This window comes from Amphibalanus amphitrite, unplaced genomic scaffold, assembly GCF_019059575.1.
Source record: "Amphibalanus amphitrite isolate SeventyFive unplaced genomic scaffold, NRLGWU_Aamphi_draft 002047F_arrow, whole genome shotgun sequence".
Classification (NCBI taxonomy): Eukaryota; Metazoa; Arthropoda; class Thecostraca; order Balanomorpha; family Balanidae; genus Amphibalanus; species Amphibalanus amphitrite.
Window position 1 is genome coordinate 45288 of NW_024883540.1, and position 25001 is coordinate 70288.

General features: G+C 52.6%; 1 protein-coding gene across 2 annotated transcripts in view; it reads left to right on the forward strand.

The window, feature by feature from the left end:
• The window catches only part of LOC122376188 (voltage-dependent calcium channel subunit alpha-2/delta-1-like), a 34004-nt gene that overhangs the window by 2847 nt on the left and 6156 nt on the right, over positions 1-25001 (forward strand). Inside the window, exons 1-13 of one of the 2 annotated variants that reach the window (XM_043355923.1) lie at positions 7043-7096; positions 7530-7812; positions 7983-8064; positions 9562-9681; positions 10014-10251; positions 16993-17242; positions 17652-17751; positions 18101-18262; positions 18671-18796; positions 19132-19263; positions 22029-22115; positions 24033-24089; positions 24823-24993. In XM_043355923.1, the coding sequence (XP_043211858.1) occupies positions 7736-7812; positions 7983-8064; positions 9562-9681; positions 10014-10251; positions 16993-17242; positions 17652-17751; positions 18101-18262; positions 18671-18796; positions 19132-19263; positions 22029-22115; positions 24033-24089; positions 24823-24993 (1602 nt within the window). In that variant the 5' untranslated portion in view covers positions 7043-7096; positions 7530-7735. Of the gene's footprint in view, positions 1-7042; positions 7097-7529; positions 7813-7982; positions 8065-9561; positions 9682-10013; positions 10252-16992; positions 17243-17651; positions 17752-18100; positions 18263-18670; positions 18797-19131; positions 19264-22028; positions 22116-24032; positions 24090-24822; positions 24994-25001 lie in introns of those variants that run through there. The other variant, XM_043355924.1, reaches the window with a different exon arrangement.

Genomic DNA, 25001 nt, shown 5'->3' on the forward strand with positions numbered 1-25001 from the left:
ATCTAGAGCATCTGTTCACGAGTGTGGAAACCAAAAATGAGCCTGATCTGACTTGTAAGACGGCGGCCAGAGCCCAAAATGTGAACAAGCCAAAGTGCTAATAATTTTTACTTTGACCTGACCTGTGACGTCATCGGTGACCTCGAGGTCAATGAAATTAGGTTTCGCTCGACAGTTTTTCCGGGGCTATCAGACGCCGTTTGAATTTTGATGATCGGCCCAGTAGTTTCGGAGTTAGGAGGGGGGGGGGCTATGAATAGCCCCCCCCCCCAGTAGGGCGTGTTATACACAGACCCCAGTGGGGCGCGGGTTAAGAGGGATGCTCGTAAGCTTCTGTGAGCATGCATCGTTTTTATTGGTGGGAATGTTTGTAAGACACTCATCAGTAAATACTTTGGAAAATTGATCATTGAGAATCTGAGCCTTATCAGCGTCTTCATGATAAATTATTCCATCCTTTCTAATCGGACCAATTCGTGCATCATGTTTGTTGAACGTATAAAAACTGAAAAATCTTTTTAGGTCTCCACCGCATTCATTAGCAAATCGTGTCTCTGTTGTACGCTTTGTTTTACGAATCATGCTTTTTAATGTTCTTCTGGCTTTCAAATACCTCATCCTTTTTTCAGCAGATGGATTTGATTTAAATTCACAATATGTTTTTTCTTCTCATTGAAACATTTTTGTACCGACCAATTAAACCAAGGTGGTTTCGGTATCTTACCTCTTCGCCTCCTCCTCATGGGAATAAATCGTTTCTGGGCCTCAGTAAGTACATTTTTGAAAACAACCCACATTTCGTCAACATTTTTACCTTCAAACATTGCGCTCCATTTCATACAAGTCAAGAACGATCTGATTGCATCATAATCTCCCTTGGCAAAATTTGGAGTAATATACATTCTTACACCTTTCTTCTTCAAGCGACAATTTATGCTGAATCTTATGATAGCATGATCACTATTTCCAATGGATTCTCCCACCATGACATATGTAATTAAGTTTTCATTGTTAGTTAGAACCAAGTCAAGTAGTTCATCTTTTCTGGTCGCCTGCAATACATGTTGTGTCAGGAACCATTCTTCAAAATTTTCCCTGAATAGAGTAGTTTCCCAGTTGTGGCTTGTTCCTTCTTTTGACAACTTTGGGAGATTGAAATCTCCTAAAAGGACAGTATTTTTATCTAGGCCTCTTTCTATTTCATCAACCATGGCTAGATCCGCCTGCTTTGATTGATTAGGAGGTCTATAGAAAGCTCCAATTCTAATTTTACTATGGAGATTTCCATCATAACTGTGTTATCTATTGATGGCGGCGTTGATGGCAAGCTTCTGAACTGGGTGCAGGCGTTCCTCACGGGGAGGCAACAGAGGGTTCGGGTGAACAACTCAAGGTCGGAATGGGCCGCTGTGACCAGCGGGGTGCCACAGGGAACTGTCTTGGGGCCGCTGCTATTTGTCGTGTACGTCAACGATCTGCCCGGTGAAGTCGCGTCCTCAATCAAGATGTTCGCAGACGACACGAAAATTTACAGGAGTGTCAGCCGGGCATCAGACGTTCTCACCCTCCAAGCTGACCTAGATACAGGGGCGTAGGCAGGGGGGGGGGCCACTGGGCCATGGCCCCCCCCCCTTGGGCGCCGAAGGCGCCCTTTGCGATTGGAGGGCGCCGAAGGCGCCCTCCAATCGCAAATGCAATTGTGATATAATCGAATCGAAAAACAATCGCGACTGGAGGGCGCCCTCCAATCGCGAATGTGTTTACAGGGAAAATACGGATGGAGGGCGCTCTCGGAGGACGCCCATTCCAAATACGCCCTCCAAATACGGTTGGAGGGCTCCCTCGGGCGCCCTCCAACCACATTTGTAGGCTGTAGCTCTCTAAGCGTAACGGTGGTCGCCTATGTAAGCCGCTGTCCTGTAAATAAGCGCCCTCTCACCCGAAGGCGCCCTCCTGTAGGTCGCCACCCTGCTACACATTGCCGCCCTTCTGCTGATCGGCGTCCTCATAATTATTGGCGCTCTCCTACCTATTGAGCCCTCATGTGAAATTTTGAAGGCCGCCTTTCTCCCTTTTGGCACCCTCTTGTTCAGTGCCGCCCTCCTACCTATTGGTTCCCTAGTCCTTCCTGTTGAATGTTAATCGGGGCCCTTCTCCTATTGGCGCCCTCGTGTAGATCGCCGCCCTCCTAACCACTGGCACCCTCCTGTTGATCACCGCCCTCCTATCCACTGGCACCTTCCTGTTGACCAGCGCCCTCCGCACAGACGCCCTCCTGTTCGTGTGATCCTCTTGAGCAAAGGCGCCCTCCTCACCATTGCCACCCCCATTTTAATCGTCACCCTTCCGCTCATTGGCGACTTTCCAGTTGATGACCGCTCTCCCACCTATTGGCAACCTCTTGTTGATCGCCACCCTCCTATTGGTGCTCTCCTGTTCCTCGCCACCCTCTTACCTGGTGGCGCCCTCCTGTTGATTGTTGATCGGCGCCCTCCTACCTATTGGTGCTCTCCTGTTGATCGCTGCCCTTCTATCCATTGGCGCCCTCCTGCTGCTCGCCAACTTCCTACCTATCGGTGCCCTACTGTCGAAACTCGGGATGTTGATCGGGGCTCTTCTACCTATTAGTGCCCTCCTGTGGATCGCAGCCCTTCTACCTATTGGCAACATCCGTTGATCGCTGCCCTCCTATCATTTATTTACTCCTTTGGCATGTTTTTCAACTTAGTCGTTCTATTGCACATAGTTGATGTCTTGCCTGTGAAAACTGCCACTAATGAACGTGCATTCAGCACAATGAATGAAGTATCTATACCTACCAAAACTATCTACGCTCTACGATGCATAAAACACGTCTTTGGTCTTAAAGGGACCCTCCCACCTTCAAAAAAGTTTATGAATTGGCATGAAAGTGATGTCGCTCGGTTCAGAAAGAGCGAAAACGAATATCTACCAAATTTCACCGAAAAATATTCGCCGGTTTTCAAGATATTATACTTTTACTTTTGTTTACTTTTTTGGGATCTCCGCTGTTTCTAGCGACTTTATTTTAAAAGTGCGGCGTTTGCGGCAGATGTTGCGAACAAATAGCATATACCACCGCGTGCTACAAAACGTTTTAGTCAAACATTTAAAAATCGTTAGATATCTGCGCTGACGTCACACATTCAGAGGGGTATTCCTAAGCATTAGCCCCTCTGAATCAAAATGCTGCAATTTTGAAATTCAATATTTCCGATTTAAGGCATTTCTCGATGTTGTGAGTGCCGAAACCGGTAATTGTGAGCCAGGGACCCCATTTTGGCTATCTCAACTCAAATCTAATGTTAAGGTGGGAGGGTCCCTTTAACGGATTGATCCTACTTTACGTGCATCATGGCATCTATATGGATTACGATTAAGTATTGTCAACAGGTTCGGGCGCAACAGCAGGCATCTGAAGTTTCGGTGATTGAAACTGGTTATGTGGGTACACTGTATGCATCTGTGAGAAGGCTATGAAGGCTGGTCTGAGGTAATTTGGATGATGTTTACGCATCTCGCGCTCCGGTATCAATCCGATACGGTGATCTGGTGCGTAGATATGCCACCGCCAATAAACTTTTATACATCGACACCCATGAGCCAAGCTTTCTGTACAGTTTGTGTGGCAGCGGCCCGACCAAACCTTAGGTATTTTTTACACCTTCAAATTTGGTAAAAGAGCGAGAGGAGCTTTGAACAGTGATCGTATAAAAGGCGGAGGAACAGTGCCTAAAAAGCGGAGGAAAAGGTTGTTTTCAAAAATTTCGCGCGCCTTCGGCGCAGCATTTCAAGAACACTTGACCTTTTGTGACCTGGAGTATAAAGAATACACACGATGCAAAATCAATGCAGCACGACCTATACGAGGTTACGCAAAAAAAAAAACTGGTGGCATGGTAAAAAACGCCTCCCAACCCCCCAACCCCCACTGAGCGATTTTTTTATCTCGCGACCGTATGGCGCCCTCCTTGGGTGAGGTGGCGCCCTCCAAACCCTTGGCCCCCCCCTTCGCGATTTTCTAAATACGCCGCTGCCTAGATACACTCGTTGAATGGTCGGAACGCTGGCAGCTGCCCTTCAACCGAACAAAGTGCAAGTCACTGCATCTGGGCTCCCACAATGGAAACTACGTCTACCACATGGGCGACACGCAGCTGGACCAGACCCCGGTGGAGAAGGACCTCGGAATCCACGTCGACCACCAACTCAAGTTCCGTGAGCAGGCAGCCGCGGCGATTTCGAAAGCATCGCGCATCCTGTCCGTGATCCGGCGAAGCTTCGCCCTCCTAGACGAGAACACTCTGCCTCTGCTGTTCCGAACGATGGTGCGACCTCACCTGGAATACGCGAACTCCATCTGGGGACCTTTCAATCGGGAGGACCAGAGGCGCGTTGAAAAGGTCCAGAGGAGAGCTACGAAGCTGGTTGCCGCCATCCGAAATCAGCCATACGAGGAGAGGCTCCGGATTCTCGACCTGCCGTCTCTATACCATCGCCGACGCCGGGGCGACATGATAACCGTCTACCAGGTGCTCAGACAGGGGATTGACCTCGAGGCAGAGAGATTCTTTGCGGCGGCAGCGACAGGCAACACCCGCGGACACCAATGGAAGCTGTCGAAACCGAGGGCCGTATCCCGAGTGCGTCGAAATGTCTTCTCCGTCCGAGTCATCAACGATTGGAACGGACTCCCGCCATCAGTTGTCGATGCCCCCAGCCTAAACGCCTTCAAAGCCAGACTGGACAAACACTGGGCACATTTGAAACACACAACTCACCTTAACGACTGAGTCAGGACACTGAGTCAGTAAGGAGCTCGATAGGACCGGATCCTTGAGGCCAAGTGGCCTTTCAAAATTCCGAACTTTATAAGTATAAGTATAAGTATCTAATGATGGGCTTGCTGACAACAATGGCTATTGCCATTTGTAAACACATTTCCAAATTTAGAGTTAAAAGATGGCACAGTATAGGTAGTTATGTACCTTATTTGACTGAGAGCTACCTGCTACATGCAATCATGTTTATGTTCATCTTGCACTATAATTATAAATGATATATGATGCACCTATCCCCTGCCAATTTTGATGACATGTTTTGCAATTTGCATATGGATAATGGAAATAAGTTTGAATTTTTTAACTTATTTAAAGGGAGATAATGAGCTTTCTTTTTTCTTAAATAAAAATTACTCGACATCTATACTATTTCTACTGTAGTTTCTATTAAATATGAAAATTTCCTAGCACATTTTCGTATGTGAAAAAGGTTTTATTTTTGCAAAAAAGAAGCAGTACTTGCAGTACTTGTAACACCCACCGAAATGCGTTGTCCTTCTCTATAAAAAAGTCGCAGTATATGGCGCTTTTGTTTCAAACAGCGACGCTTGGGTTTTTGTTTATGTTATCGCCTTGTCGTTGCTTGGTTGTAAGGATTCTAATTTGAATTAGAGTTAATTCGGTTTAGAATTAATTAGATTCTAATTCGGGGGCACATAGTGCCTACTCTTCTTTGTTTTCAAGTATTATTTTGCGCCACAAATGAACGGCAAGCGCCAGAAACGCAGCCAAATCTTGCGATTGCGACTACGAAATTCATTATTTTGGCCTCAGAGCCTGAAGCGAAAAATACAAGCATATTTATTTCAAAAAGACTTCAGGTTTGTCGAACGGTGTTATGAGAATTTTGATAACAGTACTGCATAAGTTTTTCAGTGATGCCGCGAAAGTGTTGTATCTATCTTCTTTTATTGTGCAGTCGGCGGGACCGATTCAAAATTGAGTCGTTGCTACTAAAATAGCAGCATATGGCGACAGATGATGAACAGGAAAAATAGTTGCGTAAATTTAGACATAAACCACCCCCAAACCATGAATATCTTTTGAAGGCACTATAGACGACCATTAACTAACTAGATGTGATGAAGATCAAATGTAAGGAATACGCTCATTTGACAAAATTACATGCAAGTACCAAAAAGTGATGTAAGTACTCATTCAACGGTCATTTTCAGCGCTCCCCGCTAACGTGATTTCAAGTTGAGATATTTGCGGCAAGGTACCGAATTGAGCAAAATGGTTTTAATTTACATTATAACTTGTTGTGTTTTGTCAGAAAATGGTCCTAACTCAGATTTTGTGGAAAAAGGTCATAATCTCCCTTTAAGAAATTTGTAACTTTCAACTAGTTTTCCGAATATGTCCGATGTGTTTGTCACTTGTCGGTCCGTTTTCCGAATCGGAATTCAGAAATTTTCGGAATTCCAAAATTTTTGGTTCCGATTGACACCTCTACAGTGCACCTCGTCGACCTACCAGCCATACTTTGCAGTATGGGAGGGGGGGGAGGAATCAACGGATTTACATGCAACGTCCTGATTTTGTTTTCACTGAAACGCGTTGTTATGGCCCACTTTACCTTAAATGACTTCATATGTGATCAGTCTTGACTACTTTGAGGTCTTGTTTGCTATTGGGCAAGTGTAAGGCCATGTGATGTTTTCAAAGGTCGCCAAAGTTTGTTTTGGCTAATAATTCCTTACAGGAATGAGATGCAGCCGTGCAAATGGTATCATGTCATTCAGCTTGTTAAGGTGCATCAGTCGTCATCAAATGATACACATGATGACCTTCAGGCCACGTGACCTGAGGTCAACCTCTGACCTTCAACCTTGACTTTTTGGTCAACACATGAATGCTTTAATGAGGATTGACAAGAGGATCACGATGGTGCTATTAGTTTTTGTCTAGCTTAACTACTTTTATAGTTTTTCATGAAAAACTTCATATTTTGCTTTTGACCTATAAAAACTTCAGAGGGCTGTTCACGGGCCCTGTGTGCGGTCGGACCGCACACAGCCTCCAAGCTCCGCCCACTGCGTCCCTACGTCAGCCTTCCGTCACCGCACACAGCGACCGCTGTGGCCGGTCGAGACTGGCCACAGCGGACCGTCCAACGCACGCAGCCGTGACGTCAGAACGGCCTACCCATCCCCTACCCCCACGCCTGCTGGACACACCGCACACACCGCACTCAGCAGTGTGCGTTCAACCAGGTGTGTGCGTTCAACCAGGTATCTGCCACCACCAGTGTGAAGGTGGCGCGGGCCCCTGTTTGGTGCATGTCCCTGGGTCCCTGTGCTGAGTGCAGACCAATGCATTGGCTGATTCAATTGATGGCAGGGCTTCACCGGCAGTCAGCTTCTGCTGTCACTGGTGCCACCACTGTCTACACTTTGATGGGGGCCTGAGAATGAGAAGAGGGTCCAGAAATGTGCAGCACTGTGATACACCAATTAGTGAGAAGTCAATGGGGTCGTTGGTTGGTGGCCGCTCTCCAGTCTCCAGCCATGGGTCATGGGTCCACAACTGGCTGCGGGAATTTCTCTGCTTAGCCTCAAGTTAAGTTCTAACTTCTTGAGGTAATACTGGAGTAATTTTATGACACCCCACCCAGGCCTGACTCCTGACAATATGTATAGTTAATGCTTAACTCCTCTGTTTCAGGCTTCTGTTGTAATGTGACCCAGGAAGCTGAAATCATGTTGAGCTATGCTTCATGGTGTCATCCATGGGCAATTGAGCTATATTTTCCCATGGCATGGACAAATGAATGAAGCTTATTACAGTGCACACTGCACAGAACCATTGTCTTAATTGATTTGAAACTTTGTTTGTCAATCTCAATCGCTGTGACGACTACCTTTTAGAAAATGCATGCTATCAGGCTCATCCAGTTGCTGATGGCATTCAGTATAAGCATCGGCAGTGAAATACCATCATCAGATGTGTGAGTCTGCTTATTCATATCGGTGGGCTACCATGTCAGTTTCCCGTGCTCATCATCTGCTTTGTAATGTCTGTTGCTTCCCTGTGAATTTATCCATTGACATTTTCTTCTCTGCTGCACTTTGTATCAGCTTTGTCTCTGTCCTATTCTGACACTGAAATCATTTTTAGGGTCAACCATTGGGCTGCTCAGCTGGGAATTCGGCTAAAAGAAGACTTCATGTCTGCCAGTGATTATGAAACACTTCAAGATGTGAGTTCAGAGTGCCATCTTGCTCTTTCATATAATTGCTACCTGCTACATAATAACTTTTGGATTGCTACTTGTTGGGCATGCCAAATGTGACTCAGTGTCACTATTGTTTTAAATTTTGTTTTGAAAGGTAGTACATAGTCGCAATGTGATTGCTTAGACTTATATACCAAACCCAGCTCCTTTTTCAAGTTTTGATCAATGTTTCTTTGGCAAATCATTTCATGCATAGCTGTGAACACTGGGGACTTTAAATGTTGTATTACCAATATGTTAGGGTCAATTTTGAAGTGTAACAACTGGATTAGTGAGAAAGGGTAAGGGAGAATGGATAGGGGGAGGGGAGAGAGGATAAGGAAGCCCTCCTGATAGAGCCTGAAGTTAGCAGTTAATCCTTTGAGGAAATGATTGTAAATAATGCTAAAGTTGCCTACCTGTGCACAATTTTGTAAATAATGCTAAATTTGCCTACCTGTGCACAATTTCATCCAGTGCATCTGCTTCTCAACAAGTGTGATGTGTAAAAGGAAGGGCCTGGTGGCAAAGCCGTCTGAACCTTCCGTTTGCAGCTCTGCGTTGCGTTTGTATGTGATCGGGAGGTGTTACGCTGACCGGTGCGGCCGTGTGTGTTTGTATGTGGTCGGGAAGTGTTGCGGGTCGTTGGGACACGCTGACCGGTGCGGCCGTGTGTGTTTGTATGTGGTCGGGAGGTGTTGTGGGTCGTTGCCCGTTGGGACACGCTGACCGGTGCGGCCGTGTGTGTATGTGGTAGGGAGGAGGTGTTGCGGGTCGTTGGGACACGCTGACCGGTGCGGCCGTGTGTGTTTGTATGTGGTCGGGAGGTGTTACGCTGACCGGTGCGGTCGTGTGTGTTTGTATGGTGGTCGGGAGGAGGTGTTGCGCTGACCGGTGCTCTGTCGTGTGTGTTTGTATGTGGTCGGGAGGAGGTGTTGTGGGCCGTTGGGACACGCTGACCGGTGCGGCCGTGTGTGTTTGTATGTGGTCGGGAGGTGTTGTGGGTCGTTGCCCGTTGAGACACGCTGACCGGTGCGGCCGTGTGTGTTTGTATGTGGTCGGGAGGAGGTGTTGCGGGTCGTTGGGACACGCTGACCGGTGCGGCCGTGTGTGTTTGTATGTGATCGGGAGGTGTTGCGCTGACCGGTGCGGCCGTGTGTGTATGTGGTCGGGAGGAGGTGTTGCGGGTCGTTGGGACACGCTGACCGTGCGGCCGTGTGTGTTTGTATGTGATCGGGAGGTGTTGCGCTGACCGGTGCGGCCGTGTGTGTTTGTATGTGGTAGGGAGGAGGTGTTGCGGGTCGTTGGGACACGCTGACCGGTGCGGCCGTGTGTGTTTGTATGTGGTCGGGAGGTGTTGTGGGTCGTTGCCCGTTGAGACACGCTGACCGGTGCGGCCGTGTGTGTTTGTATGTGGTCGGGAGGAGGTGTTGCGGGTCGTTGGGACACGCTGACCGGTGCGGCCGTGTGTGCGCCCGGCAGAGTTTCGGCCACAGTATGCGCCACAGCGTCCGGTTCGACGTTGTCCGGCCCGAACAGGAGCTGGCTCTCATGGCGTCCCAGATCACAACCATCTTCACCCGGCGCACGCAGGCGCTCAAGGTAACGCCGCCACTGCCGCTGACCGCATGTGTACTCGGTAGGTATGTTATATCCACCTTCTCTGCGTAAGATTTTCAGTTCGCCGGTAATATTCAATGGTGCACGATAAAATCAAGTGGTTTGCCCATTGACGTCGTCTTCGGTAGTCGGTACATGCTGCACATAATCTGCATCATAGCACGACTGAATAAACTAGGTGTGTGAGGCAGGAAACACATGAGTAAATTGTGTTTTTTTTTCTATTTCACCTACCACCACTGTTTCTGACGGATGTGTGCCGGTGTTTGTTGCCGGAGCGCCGCTGAGCGCTCACTCCTGCCGCCCGCCGCCAGGACATTGTTAACCGGGCCGAGAGTCTGACGCTCACCTACCGCTACGAGAAGGACCTGCAGCTGAGCGACGAGGGCGTCATCGAGGACGGCGCCGGCCGGCCGGTGCTCGACGCGCCGCTGTTCAAAATGGCGGACCACACGGCCGACAGCGGCCAGCTCTCGCCCAGCGAGACGCTGGGCCGCGAGGTGAACACGAGCCGCTCGGGGGTGCACACCCCGCTCGAGGTCTACGAGGGATGTGAGTACCCAGAGAGCAGCGGCCGACGGGCCACTCGGTCTCCCCACCAACACCACCGACTCTGGCTTCACTGCTCTGACCCCGCCGAAACGGACGCCGACTCCGGCTTCACTGCTCTCTCCGGACTGTCCCCTGCTCGGCAGTCCTCTGTCCCCTGCTCTGCAGTCCTCTGCCTCCCGCCGCGGCCCCCTCCACTGCCTCCCCCGCCAGTGAACCGTCGGCCGGACCCGCCGGTGCCGCCGACCCATACCAGTACTAACCGACCCCGTCTTGCCCCAGGGTTTTTTGCCAAGTACAAGCGCCAACTTGTATTCATGGATGGTATGTGCCGCATGCGCCGCCGCCCGGTCGGTGACGTTGTGCCGGCCCGACCCGGCCCCTGTAGCCAGTGCAGCCTGTCCTGTGTCCCGGCCGCGCGGGCCGCCAGTAGTGTTCCCCTCCCCGGGTGTGCAGCGCGCAGCCGGCCCGCAGACTGTGGCTCGACCGCTGACCGTGACGTCCGGAGACGGTGGCACCGCGTCCCTCACACACGCGCACAGCTAGGTCATGTCGGGCCGGCGATCGATCGCCCTGGGACACTTCTAACCGCCGCCCCTCGTACAGAGACCGCTAGTCGTGCGCCCTTCCGAACAGTGGGACCGTGCTCACCCCACGCTCATTCATAATCACATCCAAAGCAATATGTCGTCTTTCGCACATAATCAGCTAACAAGTCCTACAACTTGACAATATCTGAGGTAATTTATGTTGCCTAAATCACGCATTACTTTCAAACTTCCCGAACTCTCGACGCAGAGAGCAAAGTTTGCTTCGTTTATTTTCAAAGAAGTTGGAGTTTTCATATCTCCATATAGATGTTTTTGTTCGATACTCGTATAAATGCAATATGAATGCATCCTTTGTAGAACCATACACATTGTCGGTCAAAGTCAATCTTTAAGTAGGAAATTTTGTGAACTAAAACCTGCGTACAAAATACGAATATCGTCTGCACCCTGTGTAAATTCATTGCATCCATTTGCTGAAACACTTTCACTGAGCATTATTCGATACATATCCCAACCTTTTGGTCTTGAGCCTTTGTATTTTAACCCTCGCCCGTATTGCTGTTTTGCCAGCTGCGAAAGTATAGGGGAGGGGGGGGGGGGGTCCGTTGGACACCCATTGCCGTTTCGCCCTTGATCGCTAGAGCTTCGTGGAAAAAAAGGAGTGGGCTGCCTGTGACGAGAGGAAGCCGATGATACCCAATTTAAAGGTCCTAGGTCATTGATTGACCTTCCAGGTCAGGTCAGTGACCCAAAAGTCGGGAAAATCAGGACCTGTTAGAACGTCGTAAAGTGTGGCTGCTGTGGGTTTTTTTCGGGGTGCTGATCACGAATATCATGTTAGTTTTGATCACAGAAGATGTCTTCATGCGTTTAGGCCAGGTCGGGTCAGATCAGGTCAGGTCATCCGGTAGGGGTTCTAACGGGTATTCGTAGGTGTCAACCGCCTCAGACAGCTTCGTAACGTGTTACGAAGGCACCAAAACTACTTCGTGAATGTTCAAATGGTGGCTTAATTCGAATTCAGCTCCAAAAACTAGCCTAGAAACATGTAAAACTCGAAAAAGTGAACCGAGGACATCAAAGGCCAATGATTTGACCTGACCTTCAGGTGACCTCGACACCCACCCTAATGCATGGGAGCAACATCATATCGCATGTTTAAACGCTTGAAACCACGAAAAGACTGCAAACGCGCGGCTAATGCGAGCCGAATTACGCCGAATCACGATTCCGGCCAAATATGGTCTCGAAAAGTAGGTCACAGGTCAAAGGTTATTTGGATCAGGTTCATGAAATTTTCAGGGTAGGTGTAAAGTTGATAAACTCGAAGGTACGGTAAATTTTGTCGCGATCGGCCGCTTTTTGCGCGAGTTATTCGTAAAAAACCGAGGGGTGGGAGGTCCGTTCGACCCCCTTCCCCCTATACGGGCGAGGGTTAAAGGGACCCTCCCACCTTCAAAAAAGTTAATGAATTGGCATGAAAGTGATGTTGCTCGGTTCAGAAAGAGCAAAAACGAATATCTACCAAATTTCATCGAAAAATATTCACCGGTTTTCAAGATATTAGACTTTTACTTTTGTTTACTTTTTGGGATCTCCGCTGTTCCTAGCGACTTTATTTCAAAGTGCGGCATTTGTTGCGCGCAAAGCAGCATATACCACCGCGTGCTACAAAACGTTTTAGTCAAACATTTAACGGACGTTCGAAAGCCTGATGACGTCATCAGATTCCCGTAATGGTTAAGAGATAGGGACCACGCTGGTCCCACCCTGCAAGTAAAGGGAAGAAATTTCTTGAACACCATAAAGCTGCGGGGGTTGCGACCAAGATAAATGGTGGTTTCTGAGCCTGGCCGCAAACTTGGCTATCTCAACTCAAAACTAATGTTAAGGTGGGAGGGTCCCTTTAACCCTCGCCGGACCTTTTGGTTTTCTACATACGCCCCGGCCGAGGGGGGGGGGCGGGTACGACCCCCCCCCCTCGCCGTTTCGCCCCTGGTGGAGCTAGCGCGTCGCGGAAAAAACGAGCGTGTGCGCCGTTACGAGACGCAGAGATTGGTACCCGATTTTAAGGTCCTAGGTCAACCGGTGACCTCTGAGGTCAGGTCAAGTGCCCAAAGGTACGGCTCAGTTTTTGGTGAATAACTTCGCGGAAAATGGCCGCAGAGCCGCGATTTTGGCAGCATCGTGTTCGCCTCGCTCAGGCGCGTCGAATGATATACTTTTTGTTCGGGTCAGGTCAACTTGGGGTGTTGACCTCAGGTCAAGGTCAGGTCAGCACCCTAAGGTCACGAAGTTGGTCGAAAGGGGTCATGTCGCATATCATTCGATTCGGCAGGTCTTTCTGAGTCCATTGGTGGCTTTCCCGGCTCGCTAGCTCAATTTGATCAAGAGTTATTGACGAAAAACTAATATGACCTTGATGACGTCATAAATGACGTCACGAAAGGTCAACATTGCAAAAGTGACGCATCTAACCTTGCAAGGAGTGCATCAAATCACGATTCTGTGTGCTTGAGATAGTTGGAGATCGTTCCCGGCGCCAGAATAGCAGTTTGGATTTTTCCCCATTGACTTATAATGGTGAGGTCACGAAAATGACCTGACCTCATATGACCTTTAGGAAAAATCCGAGATATACAAGTTGTGAGACTCATAATGGATACTAGATCCTGCAAGTTTCATTTCCCTGTGACATCTCCTCTGGCAGTGAGGGCGTTGCGAAGTTGCGACATCTGAAGACCGTGCAGAGGTTCACTTATGACGTCATAGGTCAGTGACCTGACCTGACCCAAAAATGCGGTTGGTGTCAAAAGATGCGGCTTGGATCAAAGGTCAGGTATGCCAAGTTTCAGCTCTCTACTGCCGGCGTGTTCGGAGCTATCGCGAAAAAAACCCTATGGGGGGGGGGGGCGGCACCCGCCCCCCCCCCTCGGCCGGCGAGGGTTAAATAGACAGTGCCGGGGGGGCGGGAGATCGCGGACAGAGTTGTCCTGCCAGCTCCTGCCACCGTAATGCACTGCTGTGGGATGGTGTCGCCCGTCGCCTAAGTGCTGCCAGGTGGCCGCCCGCCGCGCCGGGTCGGATAGCTGTGGAGGGTGATGGTATGGGACGGCGGCCCACATGGGGGGGGGGGACGATGTGGGACTCAACCAGTGGACGGCGGCCATTACATGCAATTTATCGGCGATGTGGTATACCAATGCGTACAATCTACAAAAGTCAACGATGAATGCATTGAAAACTCAACAGTTAATCAGAAGTTTGGTTGCATCCATTGATGAATTCTCCAAATTTGACATTGATTGAATTCACCCTGGCTTAAACTTCGCCAAAGAGCTCCAAAAAAGACGAAATGATTTTTTCTTAGAACCATATGCCCGCAAGTATCTACAAAATTCGTCAATCTTCATGTTCCAGAGCAGGTATCTTCTTAACGTAAAATAGGCCAGACTATTGTAACTTTGGGGTGCCCATTCAGCGAATATGATTGACCTATGGATTATGGATAAAATATGGCAGATTTTCATCAAAATGTAACTACGGCTCCCTCACAAACCTCGGGCACATTTTTTCCCACGCCGCGCCTCCCCCTCCGTGCACGGGGGCCGGGCGGGCTGACGACCCTCCTTCTCGTGGCCCCGGGCTGTGTACAGTACACATCGGTCTTGGCCGGCTGACCTCCGGCTCCCCCCCCCCCCCCCCCCCGGTGAGCTGGAGCCGGTCGGAGCTGCGGGCCGTCGGTGTGTGGCCGTCCCGCGCCGCCCGGCCCTGGCAGCGGCGCCGCTGCACTGATGCCTGTCTCACCGTGCCGTGTCGCGCTCGATGTACCACTGTGCACCGGTAGCCCGCCGCCGCCGCCTCCGGCCCTGCCCTGCCCTGCCCTGCCCCTGGGTGTGTCACAGTGCCCGTGGACGATCGGCCTCATCGATGTGTCACTATAGTTGATGTGGATCCTTTGATGTGTTACCGTAGTTACTTGTTTCACTGTATTAGACTATCTGTACGGAATCCCAGTGAAACTTAAGTCGAATCACCTGCTGAGTGCACAGTCTTTTAGAGACCAAGTATCTTCCTACGATGTCATGTCACATGATTACTTGTTGCATCAACATTTGTTTCCAAAGATCGGCACAGGACTTAAACAATGCTCAATTGAAATCTAAGAAGGAATCGTTGTGGTTAAATTTAACTCAGATATTATAGGATTAAATTGGACTTACTCCACAAGAGAATCGTTTTCGGTCGGAGCTTTCGACATGTATTACATGTCCTCTTCAGCGAAGGTCGGTAATCGGGGCGAAAATAAAACGTTCGGGTCGAATCGAATCGCACAAGATGTCGGTGAGCTGCGCAGAGTTATTTCAGGCCGCTTGAATTATAAAATAAGCAAGCCTGAAACACGTGACGACAATAAGAGTACACTCAATGAGAAAGTCTACCAAAAAAACACGAACGCATACCACACTAATAAAATCCTAAAAAATATAGAAATCAATACATACTATCTCGGTACAGAAATATAAAACGTTATACATACCTATAAATACCACAAAAGTTAAAAACTACAAAGATGCTAAAGCAGGTGGGGTACAAAAGTGTAAAGAGATCAATATAAAAAACACTATCACACGATATAAATGTTTAAAACACTATAAAACTACTGGCAAACACGACGAATTATTGGCAGCCAGCGGTCTTGCAGCAGCGCACCTGAGTTTCTGTTCACATTCGCATCATTAGGCGACACCAAGACGGCCTCCCGCCGTCCCACAGTCCGGATGTACGCCGACTCGAGCAGCAGTCGCATCTGGTAGTGGCTGGCTCGATTTAGTACCTTGACCTCATCGAAGGCAGGTGAACAATCCCTGTGAGCACTGAAGGCCGATGCGTTGGCTCTCGAGCGAACAGCTCCAGTCCAGCTCTCCCGGTGTTCTCTGACTCTGGTTCCCAGCTCACGGTCTGTCTCGCCGATGTAGACCACATCGGCGACGTAGACCACATCCGACATCTTGTGCGATTCGATTCGACCCGAACGTTTAATTTTCGCCCCGATTACCGACCTTCGCTGAAGAGGACATGTAATACATGTCGAAAGCTCCGACCGAAAACGATTCTCTTGTGGAGTAAGTCCAATTTAATCCTATAATATCTATTTGCTCTCCACACTAACATGTCTCTAAGTCTATTTAACTCAGATTGTGCCGAATAAGCCTACGATTGTGAAATACACTGGCTTGCTTATTATGGTTTCTCGAGAAATGCACGCATACCCCAATTTAGGCGTCCTGAATTGCACGAGGCCTGGTTTTCCCTTTTCTGAACATTTACTTAGAATTTGGGTTTGGTTTCATGGATGGGTTTCCAGTAATTGATTTTTAAAGATCGGGAACTTGGTTGATTGACTGACCCTGGAATGAATTTGGTTAAAAACGTAAGCGCTCAAGGCAGCGAGGAGTCGCCAGCTCTCCTTCTTGGGTGCACTCTCCGTAAACTAATTACCTTTCTATCCCAGAAATGCTAACAAGCGAAATCGTTGTGCTTAAAGTATATGTCTTTTTGCGTCTTAAAGCATCCATAACTCTTCGGAAATTCGTCATAGCTACATCACTGTTAGAGGTCGCAATGCATCGTGGCAATTAAAAGCATCAACGCCCAATCCTATCATGTATGTGTTACCTGTGCTATTCTGTTATCAGGACTGGGTAATGAGCTGAGCAGCAGTGAGTGTAGCACGTAATGAAGACATTGACTGTGTGACTGATGCCGATGGCTGTTGGTGATGTGACTGCCGTCTCCCCCTCCCCCTCCCCACGCCCATCTCACAGCAGAGATGGTCCCATTCCCTCTCTACCCGACATACGGGACGTGGCCGGACCTCTCAGCGCGGCACTGAGCTGCTGACTTGCTCCCTCCTTCCCGGGCCTAAACCATAGACATCACCGCCCGCCTTACATACTTCCGCGCGCACAGTCATGAGCTCACTGTCTCCCCACTTTCTCTTCCCGCCCTGAGCAGTGATCTGTCCACCCCTCTGGCTGTCCCCCTGCCCGCCCCTCTGACCGTTTCCCCCTTCCCGCCCTTCTGCCCGTCCCCTCCGCCCGTCCCCCTGCCCGCGCCCTTCTGGCCGCCCCTGCCCCCCCCCCCTGCCCGCCCTCCGCCCGTCCCCTGACCGTCCGCCCGGCGCGCGCAGACGTGGACGTGCTGAACGGTCTGCGCGTCACGGACGGCGTGGACGAGACGTTCCGCGCCAACGCGGCGCGCGACCCGCACATGAGCTGGCAGTACCTGGGCACGCAGCTGGGCTTCCTGCGCGTCTACCCGGCCACCTGGTGGCAGCCGCCGCGGCCGGCGCTCGACGTCGACCTCTACGACGTGCGCCGCCGGCCCTGGTACATCGAGGGCTCCGTCTCGCCCAAGGACGTCGTCATCCTGATGGACATGTGAGCAGGCGCCGCCCGTGCGCCACTCACCCGGGGCGGTCTCGAGCCGAACGGTCCGATATCGGGGGTTGTGAACTGAGCCAGACCCTGAGTCCTACCCGCACTTCGTTCTGGGAAGGACCCGGTCTTTATAGTCACCACGGGTCATCTATTAGACAGTCATCACTACTGCCTTTGACTGCATCAAATGTAACGAGTTTTCGCTGTCGTACTGGGCCGTGTATTGTCTTGTATTGTACATATATACATTACGGAGTTCGTTGTCGTGGGTCGGAATCAGCTCATTCCGAAATCCGAGACGGTTTGTTCGTTCAAACATAAGAATAGGGTAGGCTTTTCTTGGACCAAGTGGACCTGACACCTTCGTACAAAGTGACACTGACATGTGACAATAGTCTTGTGTCGGCAGCTCTGGCAGTGTCCACGGGCAGACCTTTGAGATAATGAAGATCGCCGTCAAAACAGTGCTCAACACGCTTGGCGAGAACGACTACGTCAACATCGCCTGGGTGAGTGTCGCCGGCGGGCCGGGGCACGGGGCGGACTGCGGGGCGGGACACAGGGCATACGTCGTACAGGGGCCGGAATCTGTGTGTCTCTGGACTAGTCTACTGCCTAAACGGAGCGGAGTGCTCAACGGCTCATGTTGGGCTTCGATGGCGCCTGTATTCTGTGTCGTCACGAGGAGCGCGCTGTCGAGCACCTTCCACTCACACTGAGCCGTTAATGCTGACCGCTGCTGTTCGATGCTACTGCTGCTGTCACCAGCTGCTGTAGGCGCGGAGCGCTGTCCTGCTGGCCGCTGTGAATGTGTGTGCGGTGTGTGTCGACTGACGCGTGCCGTCCGTGCCCCGGCAGTCGACCAACCAGGTGGGCTGGGTGAACCCGTGCCTGAACCGGCTCGTGCCGGCCACCATGATCAACAAGCGCGCGCTGGCCGCCGCCGTCGACTCGCTGCAGGCGCGTAACACGTCCGACTGGTCCAAGGGACTCGACTTCGCCTACCGGGCCTTCATCGACGTGAGTGGGCCGGGCCGGGCCGCCGAGCTGTTCAGACACCCACGTCCCCCGCTCACCGGCGGGAGTTAGCGCGGGCTGTGCGCCGTCCAATCAGGGACGGCCGACATTCAGCTGGAAAATGTAGTCCGGGGACGTAATTGCTCAATACCAATGACATTTTTCGGTGCGTCAATAATTAAGGACGTCAATATCAGTGATGATAGGTTATCACGGAAATGTTGATACTTGGTAGAGTACGACTTAAAATGGTCTTGGCTCGTCAATGATAAATTGATGATGAGGGAAGCCGGAGATGGAGGCGGCGAGTGACTGGGAAGGGCGTGGTCCGCCGGATGGGGCCGGGTGGGAACTGCCGGGGAGGGAGGCGGGAGTTTTACCACTGTAACCACTGGTGCATGTCGCGCGCAGTTTTACACCACGGAGCCGGAGCACGCGGGCGCCAAGTGCCACAAGCTGATCATGTTCTTCAGCGACGGGGGCACCGAGTGGGCCGGCCACGTCATCGACAAGTACAAGAACGAGACGCTGACTGAGGTGAGCGGCCACCCCGCAGACACACGCACACCGCTTCACCGCCATACCGCCCCGCAGACATACACACACCGCCCCGCAGACACACACACCGCTCCACCGCCATACCGCCCCGCAGACACACATATCGGCAGCCGTGGGCTTACTGAAACGTACCGCTGGGACACTAACGTACCGTCTTACCGCTAACAGGCACATTGCTTGGTGGTAGAATGGAAATAGAAAATGGGAAATAGGAGAGGTACTTAAGAGCGAAGTAAATAATGCCAATAAATGGATAAACTAGCGGCACGTATAGCACTGTGCGGCCTCACCGGGCGGTGCGCTCTTGTCGGCAGAACGTGCGGCTGTTCGCGTACGCGCTCGGGCCGCACCCGGTGCCGCCCAACATAATGCGCAAGATGGCCTGCGAGAACGGCGGATCGTTCTCTGTGATCGTGGCCTCGGGCGCCATCCGCACCTCGATCCAGGTGAGTGGGCCGGCCGGCCGGACGGACGGCCACCTCCCGGCGCCGGTCGGTGGCGCACGGTGGGACTGTGGCCTGTGGGCGGATCGTTCCGCCGCACCTCTGTACACTTGTTTCCGTAGAATGCTGATGATGTGTCACTCTGTCAATTGCTTTGATAACCAGCCATTATCAGTATTTTCTATGGTGCAGTTTGCCATTTTTAGGTAGTAATTTAATTTAATAATTCCAATAATCTCAGTGTACGGGTAACACAATGCTCTGCCGAACATGTCACCTCGTCTCTATCACTCGACGTCTGTATCTAGCTCGTTATGACGCTGTCGTTTGTCCCGGCCCCTGACCGGTCCGACGGCGGCTGGTCGTGACACCGTCTCCGGTCGCGGGGATGGTCCAGCGGACTCATTAGCGGGCCGGCCGGCCGTGTCTGGTGCGGTGTTTACCGACCGCTGTGTGTCGCGGCCGGCAGCTGTAGGTTAGCCTGCCAGCAGGCAGTGTCTGCCGCGCGATATTTATCAACTCGTGTCGTGTGTGTCGCGGCGACCATTCGACTCATTAGCAAGCTGCCTGCGGTGACAGCTGCGTGATATTTACTGCAAAATATTCAATGGAAACTACCTATCCTAAATAGACGTAAAATTGTAAAGCTACGTAAAGAATATGGTTGGGCTATTCAATTTCATCAAATAATAATTCCGAACTGAATAGGCTCAAGTCCGAACTCAAGATGGTTCCTAGATTAGGCACGATGTGAACCGATCCATATGGTCTCGGAGGCGGTCCGATCACTGCGGTCAGTCGGGGCACGACCCCCTGGCCGACGAGGGCCTCTGTCGGCCGGCGATCGATGCCCCCGGCCGGACCACGGCCTGCCGGACCCGTGCCGGGGGCCCGGGGCAGTGCAGCGGTGTCCGTCCCGACCATTCCTGGCGCCTCACCAAATGGTGTCATCCAGGAACAGCTGCAATGGAGACAGTGTTAGGGAACGCGGCATTCCATTTATCAGTTGATTCCTGACAATGCCAAGAATGCACACACGTTTCCGTGCCATGCATTTCAATGTGTCACGTACTTGAGCTTGTATTTTTCACTGCTAGTAAGCGCGACAGCTTTGTCCAATCCCGCAACTCTTTTTTTACATCATCTGGTAGGTAATCGGTAGGCCTCAGTGTTGGAGCCGCGGAGACAGTAGCGAATCAGACGGGCAGATGGACGGATCGGACGGATAGGACGCACAGCCTGTCCCGTAGCTCAGTTGGTAGAGCATCGGACTCCCGGTAGTGAGAGCCCGGGTTCGAGACGCTCCGGCGCTCGATATTAGAGACTCCTGACGGGGATGGTCTGCGGTTGGTGGGAGCAGCCGCAGCCAGTTGAAGTCAGTTGAGTGGGACAGGCCGTGTCCGGCTTTGAAGGGCACGTTAAACTTTGGCATCTAAATTCTCCCGTTACCCGGAATTGCGCGATCGGACGGTAGGGGTCGGGGTCTACGCAACAAGCTCTGCTTAGCGTGGGCTCCGGCTCTGTCAATCCGTCCATTCAAACATTCGAGCTAAATTTATAAAAAAAAAGATGGGCCGGCGCCCCGGTCTGGGTGGCACGTGTCCCTTATCGATTCGGCGGCGACCGGAGTGGCCCGGTCGTTGTGCCGACTGCGCTGACCAGCCGCAGTCGTTCTGCTGACCCGCCGGCTGACCGCGGTGGCCGGCCGAATTCGCCGACTGAGCCGACGTTGCCGCCCGACAGCGCTGTAATCCTCTGAGGACAATCGGCGCGGGGCGGGTAGTCCTGGGCGCCGTGGGGGACAGAGGCTGGCTGTCTGGGAGATTGTATATACCATCACTGTACCTGCTCCCTCCCACCTCGGGACGCGCTGACAGGGACAGCAGGGATAGTCCTAGTCGGCTTGTCGTCTTTTTACCGCTGCTTCTTCCAGGGGTGGAGAAATATGCCGAGTTGGGGTTGCACGGGCGCAGCACATCCGCCGCCGCCCTGGCGGTGACCTTGACCTCCGCTGTCTGTTGCGGCTCCAAAGCCAAGCGGGCGCAGCCGGCGTGGAATTGGGAAGACTCGTGCTGCCCCAATTCAGCACATTTGTCCACCCCTGGCTCCTTCCCACCCCCGACGGGCGTGTCGTCGGGACAGTGGAGGTAGCCCCGAGTGTCGTGTCGTCAATTTACCTACTCCGTCCCAGCCCGGACGGGGGCGGGTCGTCGCGTGCCGCCATTGATCGTCCATCTGAGCCGAGTGGATGGATCGTGTGCGTGCATACTGGCCAGGGGGCCCGCGGGAGACGGGGGGGGGGGGGCAGACGGGACCGGGGAGGGGATGGGGGGGGGGGGGCAGGCGAGACCGACGGGACCGGTGGGAGAGGCTGGCAGACGTACTGGTGGACGGGGTTCAACTGACGGACGAATATGCACCGCGAGCACGTCGTTTCTTTGTATGCCACCATTGTGGTGCTGCGAGGATAGTGTGGATGGTGCCCATGGTAGCAAATGGCCGTATTTGGCATTTTTTATTTCGTTTCTTGTATGAAATGGTATTGAAATAGGAGAGAAGCGATGACATTTTCCATAACATTGTTGAATCTGCGTCTTGCGGCTCTGCGAGGTGTGAGGTGAATGCTGAATAGCTCTGTTGGATGTGTTGCTCTGCCCTGTATGGATGTGTTGGTAGTGTGCTTGCGTGTATTGGAGTCGTGTCCCCCTGCCCCTCTGCCCCCGTGCCCCGTCGCCCGGTGGGCCGTGTGTGACCCGTCTGACCGGCAGGAGTCGTACCTCTCTGTGCTGGGGAAGCCGCTGGCGCTCTCCAACTCGCACCACCTGGCCGAGAGTTCGCCCTACTCGGACGCCCTGGTAACTAGCCCCCCGTCCCCCCCCCCGTCCCCCGCTGACGAGCCGGCGCGCTGTTCACAGGAGCCCCGCCGGCGCCGACCGCTCCTACCCTGGTCCTGATCAGCAGACCCGCCGGCCCCGCCGCTCCTCATCCAGACCCTGTCTGCCCGGCTGAGCCAGTGAGTACACCGTGCCTTCCTGAACCGCCCGAGCACGCCCTGGGGCCGATTCGAGATGGCGCACTAGGAAGCTAGTAAGACTAGGCGGCCAAGTGACACTTGAATGTAGTGACACTAAGCGGTATTTTACACCAATCGGCTAGTGGCTCAGCGCGAACCGAAATCGCATAGTGACGCTTGAAATCAAGTGTCACTAGGGCCTTAGTGCGCCAACGCGAATCGGTCCCTGGTCACTCAATACGTCACCACGCCCCGCCGTCCCGTCCCGTCTCGTCCCGTCCTGTCCAGTGCGTGCCTTCCTAATTAATCCCGTCCCGTTCTCCACTATCCGCCCTTTCATTCCTCGTCCGCACACCCCATTCCCGTTTGCATCTTCCTGTCCCGTTCTCCCTGACCTGTCCTCCTTTCAGTGTCTTCCCTCCCTCCTCTTCCGGTCGCCCGCTGCCCTTCCCTCCCGCCCCTGTGCCTGTGACGGGGGCCGCCGGCCGCGCCCCTCCCCTTCCCTCCCGCCCCTGTGCCTGTGACGGGGGCCGCCGGCCGCGCCCCTGCCCTCCCGTTCCTGTGACGGGGGCCGCCGGCTGACCGCGCCGGCCGTGCCCGCAGACCTATACCGAGCGGCTAGGCGCGCTCGTCCCGCCGCACTACCTGCACACGGGCAGCGTGCATTTCGACCGTGGGGTGAGCCGCGCACACGGCAGTAGTCTGCAGCCGCCCGGCGCACCGCCAGTAGACAACTCCAGACACGGCGCCCTAGACGAACGAGCATGCTGAGTGTCACCGCGTGAAAATGCCGTCAGCGCCTACAAAATTCCCCTCCCCTTTAGACGATTGGGTGTCGAATTTGGATAAATTCAGTTCTTAAGAACAAATAAATAAATAAAAACGACGCCTTGCCGAACGCATGCCAATGCGTTTATGGCATTTGCTCCTAAATTCGAACTGCTGCGCACCAGAATAGCATGCGAGTTGTGGCGTAGTGCAGTGCTGGAGGTGTGTGCGCTATGCATTACTTTGCAACTGTGTGCTGGCGGAGCATGGTTAGTGAAGGTTCGGCTGGTAGCGCAGTGTAGAGGGCGGCCCCGCCCCCGCCGCCGCCGCCCCCGCTCTGCCGGTGGAGTGTGGCTGGCATGACTGCTGCGGCTGACGGCGCCGCGGACCGAGTCCGACCGGCCGCCGGCCCTGCGCGGCGCCGCCTGGGGCCACTGACTGCCCCCCCCCCCCCCCTAAACCGGACTCCCACCCCTCAGTTAGCGGTCCCGGGGTACTACCGATTGGCCACCCCACAACTCCCTGTCCCTCTCAGTTAGTGTGGTGTGCCTAGGGATACTACTATTGGCCAACCCCCTTCCCCCAACGCCTCACACATCTTATTTAGTGTGCCTGGGGATACTTCTATTGGCCGCCCAACAACTCCCCGCCCCTCTCAGTTGGTATGTTTGGGACCATCCCACAGTTGCTCGAAGTGGTGTTTTGGGGAGATTCATCCCTTAGACACCCCGCAATGATAACCCCAACAGCTAGTAGGGATGCCCATGGGAAACTGCTGGTGACCCACTTAGCTCAGAGTTTGATTCCAGCGATACCGCCACTGGCCCAGCAATCATTCATGTGAATGTTTTGTATGCAGTTGTTCTGTGCATTCAGTTTGGTCATGGCCTCTGAAGCCGCTATAATATAGAAGCCCTTCTGGTGTGTGACATGGTCGCTCTGGTCTGTTTCGCTGGAGTTTGGTGTGTGCCCTGACTGGCGCCTTTCACAGGGGCTCGGCTACGTGACCACTCTCTCCATGCCCGTGTTCAACCGGTCGGCAGAGTCGGTGAGTTCTAACACTGACTGTGAGTGGAACTGTCAGTGTCCACACGGTGTAACACTGTGTAACACTGTAACACTGTGTCCATACGGCTCTAACACTGACTGTGAGTGGAACTGGCAGTGTCCTGACACGGCTGTAACACTGTGTAACACTGCAACACTGTGCCCACACGGCTCTAACACTGACTGTGAGTGGAACTGTCAGTGTCCACACGGTGTAACACTGTGTAACACTGCAACACTGTGTCCACACGGCTGTAACACTGTGTCAGGGATTGTCCACCAGGCCTGCAGTCAGTGCAACTGTGGGTGGATGTCTCTACATTTTGGGGACATTGGCAATGATGTGTTGAAAAGTTGCGGAGCAGACGGCTTGCTTCAGCTGTCTGTTTCCTGTCCTTTCCCTGTCTGTTTCCCGTCTCCCAGAAGTCTGCTCTGTCCCCGTCCGTTCCCTGTGTGTTCTCCGTCCCCAGAACCCGGGTCAGCCTCTGTCTGTTCTCTGCCTCCCAGAAGTCTGGGCAAGTCTGTGATAGCCCTGTATTCCCCACTATCCCCCAGAAGTCTGAGCAGTCTCTGACATTCTCTGTTCTCTGTCCCCAGAAGTCTGACCAGTCTCTGATGACCATATGTTCCCAGTCCCCAGAAGTCGGTGTTGGGAGGATGCGCTTCCTGTCTGTTTCCCGTCCCAGAAGTCGTGGTTAGACTCTGACGCTCCCAGTGTGTTCCCCTTTCCGCAGAAGTCTGGCCAGTCGCTGATGGGTGTGGCCGGCGTGGATATCAGTATGAAGGAGCTGCTGCGCCACTCGCCGTGGAAGAAGCTCGGCCCGTTCGGATACACGTTCGCCATCAACCCGAACGGCATCGTGGTGTTCCACCCGCGGCTGCGCAACCCGCTGCACTATATGGAGGTGAGTGG